General features: G+C 39.7%; 1 protein-coding gene across 1 annotated transcript; it reads left to right on the top strand.

Moving 5' to 3' along the window:
• Positions 1-2,800: 2,800 nt before the first annotated feature.
• TFPI2 (tissue factor pathway inhibitor 2) lies at positions 2,801-7,178 on the top strand. The gene is made up of 5 exons (XM_037142772.2): positions 2,801-3,087; positions 3,301-3,483; positions 4,416-4,595; positions 6,029-6,199; positions 6,568-7,178. The coding sequence occupies exons 1-5, from the start codon at positions 2,811-2,813 to the stop codon at positions 6,648-6,650; spliced, it is 894 nt and encodes a 297-aa protein (XP_036998667.2). The 5' UTR covers positions 2,801-2,810; the 3' UTR covers positions 6,651-7,178.
• Positions 7,179-9,522: the final 2,344 nt, after the last annotated feature.

Raw genomic sequence — 9,522 nt, 5'->3', positions numbered from 1 at the left:
TCTCGATTTTGTAATTCTATAAAATAAAAATACTGAAACAGATGGTATTTACAGTTCCTTTTGTCATTCCAAGAACTCTATGACTTATTTTACAGAACTCCAAACTATTCTGAGCCTCTGTCTTTAGCAGCAGCCACTTGAGGCTGTCACTTGCTATTGCAATGACAAATTCATCTGAGTGACTGTTCTTCCTAGTTCCCTCCAGCCTTGCATTTCCTGTTGACTTTGGATAAAGGGATTGCTTTCCTCAGCTCTGTCATAACCTTTGGCCTACACCCTGGTTTAAGGGGATAGAAGTACAATGACATTCCTCTGGAGGCTGATTGTGATGGTCACATGGCTCCTTTCACATGGACCTGACGATAATTTCAGTAATTTAAAGTAGTCCCAGGAAGTTTAGATTTATACTAGAAGGTTTTTTTTCATGGATAAAAAATACTCGAGTGATTTGCAATAGGTGGTCTCTGAGCTCAGCCGAAGAGAAGAGCCGATGGGAGCCATGTCATCAGTCCTACAAGGACAGTTTGTGTGGCGCTGCTTCCTGATTGTGGTTGGTGCCAAGGCACAAGGGGAACTGGGACATGAGATGATCAGGGTGGATTCTGCACCTGTGGTTGAGGACTGAAGCACATCTCTTTTTGGGTCCCTTTCCCTTTAACCCTCATAACACACTTCTAAGGTACCATTATTACATCCATTTTACAAAGAAGGAAACCAAGTCTCAGAGAGTTTATATAACTGGTCCAAATGAGCAAGGAAATGAAACACAGGTCTCCTCTGACTCCTAAGTCTACTTTCCTGTTACATTATGGCATTTCCCAAAATAGTCTGCCCTAATTCAAAAGACTCCTCATTTTCTATGAAACCAAAGATGATCAGAAAAGGCCATTGGCCAAGAACAAACAACAGAAGTGACAATGGTCAATGCTGAATGACTAGTTTGACTCAGACTCAGTCCAATTAATTTTAGTCCATTTGGAAGATACATTTAATCATCTTCAGAAGAATGGAACTAGATGAGTTGAATTAATTTTTCTCCTGACCTTGATCCTAGTTAAATGGTTGGTAAAAATTTTCCTCGCCAGTACTGGGAGGTACTGGGAAGGTCTAATCTGATTCTCCTATGAATGTGTCTTTCTAAAACCAGCTGGCTTTATAAAAAATAAATAAACAAATAAATAAAACCCATTGGCTCTCTCATTGGTAGGTGAGCTAGAGCCAGCCTACACTAGCACTAACAAACTGATGGTTGAACTTGGCCATAGTAAAAGAGCATTTGCACCACGGAAATCAGTACACTCTACAAACCAGCCCCTTTCTTCCTGGAGAGCTGATTGTTAAACATCTATTGTGATCTCTGTCTTTCTCAACCACAGACAGCTGGTAATCTGACAGCATAAATGACATAGAGTATTTCCAGACCAAGCTGATTTCCCTGGAAATGTGATCTACACCATGACATCAGAGGAACTGAAAACTGGCACAAGAGTCTGTAGAGTGAAAAATATCCCAGACTGTTAACCCACTGTGAACATAGGGATTCTCAGGAACCTGGAAGAGAAATCCTATAAATTCTCTCCTGTATTCTCTGAAGCCAGGAATAATAATTCTCTTGAAAATATTGGATAGAACAGGAGGAAAAGGAAGAGAAGTCACATTCATCAAGGGAATTCATTAAAATGTTCTCCAAAAATATCTTTAATATTTCATGTAAAATCCCAGAGTGGATGATTTGTTTTGTGTAAGTAAAAAGTTAGATTCTGGTCAATATGCCAAAGGAGCGATGAACTTGGATAGATGGACTGACATTGTGTGGGGAGGGGCTGATCTGATCAAAGCCTCAGTATCACCCAAGGCCACCTGTCTCTGGACTTTTATGTTCCTGCTCAAAAAACACAGCCACAACTCTTCACGTGCCTGACTGGGCTCCGAAATGGTATAATCATTTTTGGAAAACTGTTTGGCAGTTTGTAATTTTTCTAAATATTTTACCCAAGAGTAATACAAGTTGTATGTGCACATGAAGCAGCTTTATTCATAATAATCCCAAACTACAAGCAACACGAATGCTCAATTGCAGGACATTTGTGGTCTATTCGTAAATTGGAAGGCTCCTCAGCATTTAAAAGGAACAAACTATACAAGAAATGGCATGTCTCGAAAACTGTAGTGGAACAAAAGTACAAAACAGTACTTACTGTATAATTTTTTTTTTCACAAGATTCAAGAACAGGCAATACCAGTCAATCTTTGGTGATGGGAAGAGTGGTTGCCTCTGGCCTGAGGATGGAAAGGGTCTGATTGAATGTTCTGGAGCGAGCAAAATGGTCTAATTCTTGATTGGAGTGGTAATTACAAGGACATACAGAGTTGTGAAAAATTCTTGAAACTGTCCAGTTGTATCATGAGTCTTTTATTAAATGTAAAGTGGACCTCAATTGAAATATGTATGCATATGTGTATAAATAGAAATAAATACACATATACTTAAATTTCTAATCTAAAGGCTATATTACAATGAGCCTCAGCCCAATGAATTTCACACTTTCTCTCAGCCCTTCAAATGCACGCTTGGACTTCGTGCTTTAAAAACGTAGATTCAGGCTTCGGATGTCGATAGAAACTGAACCTTATGCAATTATTTCCCTTGAGTTTCCAGATTTCCCATCACTGACACGGAATGCTCCGTTTGGTCATTCCTGCTGGCTGCAAGAGAAAGTTGGGGAGGCAGGTTCAACTTGGAGGGGAATTCCTCTCCCCCACACACACTTTCCAGTTTCAGGACGGCGGCGGGGTCATAGCCTGCAGACATGAATCAGCCTCCCTGTGGGCTCTGCACACGCACGCCCCGCCCCGTCCGGTCGGCGCTCACCCTACATAAAGCAGACGGACGCCCACCACTAGCACCTAGTCCGCCTGGAGACTGCACTCTGCTGCCCTTCTCCTGCCGAAGCATTCTGGGGACCTCTAGTTCCGTCGGCCACTGGAACCTGGACACCATGGACGTTCCTTGTACCCTCGGGCTATTGTTTCTGCCGTTACTCTTGGTGGGAACAGCGCCTGGCGATGCTGCTCAGGAGCCTCTAGGTATCGCCCCAGCCGTGCGGGGACACCCCCTTCCTCCTGGCCCGCCTGCGAGGGTGTCCCCCACCCGCTAGCTTCCCCCGGGCCCCTGCCGTGGGACCCTGGTGCGCACAGTGTACTTTCTCTGTAGAGGTCCCTCTGCTCCCGGAAACTTCTCCCTCCCTGGGGATGTGGCTGACCTCCTCCCTCTCCCTGACTCTCCTGCCCCTCCCGTAGGAAACAACGCGGAGATCTGCCTCCTGCCCCCGGAGGTGGGGCCCTGCCGCGCCCGGGTCCCCAGTTTTTACTACAGCAGGTACACTCAGAGCTGCCGCCAGTTCATGTACGGGGGCTGCGAGGGCAATGCCAACAACTTCGAAACTAAGGAGGCCTGCGAGGAAGCCTGCTGGAAGATAGAGAGTAAGTTGTTGCAAGCACCCCCAGAACCCTGTGCCGTTCGTTCCCTGCCCAGAAGGGCTGGCAGTAACTCAGCTAACTTTCCAAATCCCATTTTCTATGGTGTGTGGCGTTAGCCTGAATGTTCTCAAATAAGAAGCAAGGCTCACTGGTTTTCAGTCTCTCGAAAGTCATCATAAGTTTGCAGCACATTTTCTGTCTCCTAACTGACGTGTGTCACAATGGGTGGCCTGTTCAGGCGGGGAGAAGATGTCACCTTAGGGCAAAATAATGCAAGGGTTTAATGTATGAGTATAGCATAAGTGCTTTTCTGTATTTATCATTAGTTCTAAACCTGTGGATTTCACTCCTTCTTGAGAACACTATTTCCTCATGTCAATTTCCCATGGATCTGAAATACTCGTAGCAGATTATTTAGCTAATGATAGCCTTACTTTTGTTCCCTTATAACCATACACGTCTTTGTGAGTACAGGGTTACAGTGGAGGTTCACGATACTGTTTCTTATCTTATTTTAATTGTTTATTTTGCCTCTCCAGGACTGTAATAGAACATGGGGCTTTGCCATTCAAGGAACTGAGCCAGGGCAAAATGAGTATTCCGATAAGTTATTTAACTTCAAATGTAGAACAATCAGAACAAGTTGTTGCAAGCACACCCAGAGTAAACAGGGTGTTTACACCCTGAGTAAACAGAGTCTTTCTACTGAACTTGAAAGACCACAGCTCAGTTGTCTGGAGACACTGTAAAAAAAAAAAAGCTAATTTACTGGATTAATGGATAGTCTTTTGGAAATATACCATTCTAGCACTAAATATGATGGCGTTTCCTGCCCCCCCACTTAAAGTTTTTTTTATTCTGAAAATACAGTAAAGTTTTGAAAGTCATACTAAGAATACTAATTTTTAAATTGCTTTTTGTTCTCCCTTTCCTAGAAGTTCCCAAAATTTGCCGTTTGGACGTCAGTGATGGGCAGTGTGGGCAGCCCAGAGGAGACTACTTCTTCAACCTGAGTTCCATGACGTGCGAAAAATTCATGTCTGGTGGGTGTCACCCCGGTGGGAACCAGTTCCCGGATGAAGCTACTTGCAGGGACTTCTGTTCTCCAAGGAAACGTAAATACTAGTTTTATGGGGTTTCTATGTCATTTCTTTATTAAGACTTTAGAGTGAAAAAACCAAATTGGTGTGAAATTCATATGGCTTGTGTGTTGTGATTTCATACATAATATGACAGCAATCTTCACACCATTATCCTGTGAAGGAGTATTATTACTCCCAATTATACCAATGAGAGTACAGGCTGGATGCTAATGACTTGCCAAGTTCTCAGGGTTGGCAAACCACAAAGCTATGATTCCAGCTTTTGCTCCCTTCTCTGCATTGTTTCTTTAGAAATAGTTCTCATCTATTTGATTTGCATGTAAAATTACAGCTTGGATTCATTAATGAATGCCATGACATCACGTTTGCATGGATGCAGAAGAATGTAGATACACTTAAGATGGTGAAACTTAGAAACTTCTTTCTGACGTTTTTGGTTAGAGTTCTGTATTCTTCAGTAATTGCAAGTTGCAGAGCATAAAGAGATCTCTATCCTTCTTTTCTTTCCTCCCCATTAAAAAATTTTTATTTATTGATTTGAGAGAAAGAGAGAGTGAGAAAAACATTGATTTGTTGGTCCACTTATTTATGCATTCACTGGTTGCTTGTTGTATGTGCCCTGACCAGGGATTGAACCTACAACCTTTGTGTATCAGGACAACTGAGCTACCCATGTGGCCAGGGCTCTCTTCTTTCCACTTTTTAAATCTATATCTCCCCTTCCAGGCATCCCCCAAAAGCCCTAAAATGAGGAGTCATTTAGGCAGAATTTAATATTTGTAGAGAGAGGCAATACAGGTATTTTCCCTAGGCATAGCGGATATATATATATATATATATATATATATATATATATATATATATATTTATATATATATAAATAAATTCAACAAAGGAAAAATTTGCCTTGGCAGAGACTTTGATAAAGGTCTATAGCTACAGTACTGTGTTGAATATGCAAAATTTTAATTGATAAGGACATGTTTGTTGCTGGTGTTGTTTGTATAAATGTAAATATCCCAGTGGCTACATGGGAATTAGTACATGTATTCTTGATTAATAAGCAAAGAGAGCCAATAAAAACATTGAAAATAGAACTACCAACACCACGTTTACAAAGCATGTCATATATTATCATTTGACATGGAGCCCATTGTTACCTGACCACATCTGTTTTGGGGGTTTAATTTTTTTATATATTCAAATGATACAAGGACATAGCTTCAGAAGAAGTTCTGTTCAGTTTACCAAAATTTAGAATAAAAAATATATACTATGTAAAGCTTTCTTGAAATTTGAGGCCCACTTTTTAAATGGTTTACAATGGTATGTTTGGATTCATCATGAAGTGTTATTGGGATTATATTTCCTTCGGTTACACAAATACCACAGCTTATGAATTCTGGTATTACTGCATTTCTAATTTTATTTTCTTTCTCCTAAAGGGCCATCATATTGCTACAGTCCAAAAGATGAGGGACTCTGCTCTGCGAACGTGACACGCTATCATTTTAATCCAAGACACAAAGCCTGTGAAGCCTTCACATACACTGGCTGTGGAGGGAATAACAATAACTTTATCAACATGAAGGACTGCACACGTGTGTGCGTGAAAGGTAGTGGATTTTTCTTACTCAGTTTTTTAAACTAACTTTATAAATAATTCATAAGCAAAATTATAGTTTGTGTACCCATTTTGCTAATAGCATATAGCCATTCCTAGACTACTTCTATGTAAATAGCGCTTTAGCACTGATCAGTGTTGTGAAAGTGCTTATGCTGGCCGACTGCAATGGACAGGAGCTCGCTCCTTGTGGCTTCATGGTGGAATGCTATTAACTGGGTGGACAGTTAAACTGAGTAAAACTGGCTTTAATAATCATTAAAAACAAGATGAGGTCAGTTTGTTAGCATATTGGAAATGGTGGTTTAAGGTGATTCTACAGACCACTGTAAATGTTTATTTTTATTTTGTTGACTTTAGCTCTGGGAAAGAAAATAAATAAGAAGATACCAAAGCTTTTCTTTGCTGACAGAAGATTGAAACTTCAGAAGAAGCAATTATAACCTTTTTTTTTGTATGTCATCCTGTGAATGCTATTATTGCCTTACAGTTACCTCAAGAATAATATGGTAGCATGAGTAAATAAATCACTAGTGATTTTTTCTCCAGCTTTCATTGATCAAAGTTTCTTTTAAAAAATTTTACACAGAAATAGCTGCTACTCAAATGTGAATCTGTTACTTTTAGTCTACCATTTAACTATTTTTATGAGGTTGAATTCCATTTCTGCATAAAGAATTCAAATATGACTCACCCAGTTCTTGGGGTTGCCCCTCTGATTGTAGACAGAGATAGTAACTGAAAAACATAATGTGATCATGTTCTGTTGACACATATGATCATAAAAAGGACCAGCAAATACATTTTAGTTTGGATTTAAAAGATGGATTATATTTTAGGCCCAAGGTGACAAACCTTCAGATTAACTGATGGCTCAAAATATATTGTAAGTGCTAATATGTAGACATTGCTAACTTACTTCTATTTCTGTTGTGTCACTTAAAAGATAATAAAATAAATTTTTGACTGAATGTAAAGGCCTGTAAATTTATTAAAGTTAGAAATGTTCTCAGGGGGAAACCTTCCCTGCCTTTCTTTTTCTATCCATCTGTCCATCCATCCCCAATCCCATGTATATTTGTGTGTACAAGTAGGTAGTAGTTTTTAATCCTTTTCCTTTAATTCTTTTAATTTCTTAAGACTTAATGGGTTGGAGACCACTCAAGTTAAAGTTCTTGAACTGTTCAAGGTGTTGACTTCCATTACAAAGCCCCACAGGCTTTGATCAACTAGAGCTCAGACCCCAGGTGGGGTGAAACCTTCCTTGTCTTGGGCTGATAATATATTTCAACAACTGTGTGGCCCCACAACACACTCTTGTTGTTTTTGGAAAATCTTCACATTATTTTCTCAGTTGCATATGTGTGTGTAAACTGAAAGTTATGTATTCCCTTTCTCTTAATTCTGCCCTAGATGTAATATGAGTGGTTTTATTAGATCTCCCTACTGTTCCATATAGTCTTTGGAGGGTATGTGGAGAGATTACTATTTAAAGCATCCAAGTTATCCTAGAAAATTTGAAATCCCAAACATTACATTAAAACTAAAATAATATTTTATAATATTTTAAGTTTAAAAAATTATAGATCAATTTTCTTTCTGTTTTTAACCTATTTTAATTTTTATGTTTATATTCCTGAATGCATACAGAATACAAATTGTATCTTGAAACTACTTCAGAGCCAAAGCCATTTAACCCAAGAATGCGTTTTCAACCTATGTCACCTAGTATTTGATGCAATTGAAACCTTTAGCAAAGATACAGATTGATATGGTCCTAAACTAGAGTTTTGCAGTTGAGACCAGCTCTTCCCCTCTGAGACCACAACAGAGGTGAATCTTACATATTTGCCCAGACAATTCTTTTGAATTTGATACTGAAGAGGTCTGTCCTCTGTTCTTAGCCATCCTCTCCTGAAAAAATTTCACCTGAACTATAGCAAAATAGTTCTCATGATAAATTGATATTCTACATCGTTTCAAAGTTAATCTTTTTGGATAAGTTTTAAAATGCATTTTTTAACAGAGTATTTGTTCAGCTATAACTTTAAAAAATATATTCTCAGCTTTTTTCTTTCCTCTTTCACTTTTTAAAGTAAAGACATTACTTTTATTGTGAATTTTGGGACAAAATGGCTTCACAGAACAGCAGAAATAAGACTGGAGCGTCACACTGCAGCAGACACGTTAATACTCTTCACCTTCATCCTCTCCCTTGGCACTACCTGCTCCAATTTCCTCACGATCCTTTTCAAGGACAACTACATTATCACAGTTATCAGAAAACTCTCCTTCCTCCATATCCTCACCCATGTACCAGCAGACCACGTCACACTTAGCATACATCAGGCCATACTTGTGGTCCAGGCCAGCCCAGGCCTCAGCAACAGCTGTGGTGTTGCTCAGCATGCACGCAGTTCACTGTACTTTGCCCAGATCTCCACCGGGTACCACAATGGGAGGCTGGTCATTAAGGCCAACTTTGAAGCCACTGGGGCATTAGTCCACAAACTGAATGGTATGCTTGGTCTTAATGGAGGCAATGGCTGCTTTGATATCTTTGGGAACAAAAGCTCTTCCAGTACCAGTGGGAACTTCATCAATGACTATGGGTTCAAGGTCTACAAACACTACCCTGCTCACATTCTTGTCAGTGCCTGTCTCACTAAAGAAAGTGTCGAAGGAGTCATCTCCCTGCCCAATTGTCTTATCACTTGGCATCTGGCCATTGGGCTGAATGCCATGTTGCAGGCAGCAGAGCTCCCAGCAGGCGTTGCCAGTCTGGACACCAGCCTGGTCAACGTGGATGGAGATGCACTCACACTTAACTGAGACTTGCAGGGCTCTGTGCAGCTGGAAGTGACAAAGACCTCCCACTGACAGATTACCAAGGAATCAGGGGAAAAGTTTCTAAGTTTTTTCCATTTCTCGAGTATATTACCACTAGTTGGAATGATGAAATATCATTGGCTTATTACCTGCTAAAAAGATATTACAAATATAGTCTACAGTTTAAGTGAACAGACAAAGCTATTTACAGCTTTTTAACAAATAATCGTTATCTGTAATAAAATGTGGTAAAGGTTACTTTCTAAATCAAACTTTTGTATGCAAATGTCATTCTCATAACTAATCTAGGCAAGCTTATCTCAAGATTAACTGTTGTGCTTCAACAGTTAATAATCTTTAAAATCAGGTTATCTTTAAATTAATAAATCAATAGTCCTAACATGTGCTAGAACAAACATTTACCTACTAAAGACCAGGTATTTGACCTTCTTAAAAAAAAGAGACAAATGGTTATTTCTGGCTTTT

This window comes from Artibeus jamaicensis, unplaced genomic scaffold, assembly GCF_021234435.1.
Source record: "Artibeus jamaicensis isolate MK-2021 breed Jamaican fruit bat unplaced genomic scaffold, CSHL_Jam_final contig_923, whole genome shotgun sequence".
In the NCBI taxonomy this organism is placed as follows: domain Eukaryota; kingdom Metazoa; phylum Chordata; class Mammalia; order Chiroptera; family Phyllostomidae; genus Artibeus; species Artibeus jamaicensis.
The sequence above is the reverse complement of the archived record's forward strand: the minus strand, read 5'-3'. Positions and strand labels throughout refer to the sequence as shown.

Bases quoted from the DNA above. Each gene is read 5' to 3' on its own strand.
- TFPI2 (XM_037142772.2), top strand. From the start codon at position 2,811: ATGAATCAGCCTCCCTGTGGGCTCTGCACACGCACGCCCCGCCCCGTC. The intron at 3,484-4,415 runs GTAAGTTGTTGC...TCCCTTTCCTAG, and splicing joins AGCCTGCTGGAAGATAGAGA to AAGTTCCCAAAATTTGCCGT. The intron at 4,596-6,028 runs GTAAATACTAGT...TTTCTCCTAAAG, and splicing joins CTTCTGTTCTCCAAGGAAAC to GGCCATCATATTGCTACAGT.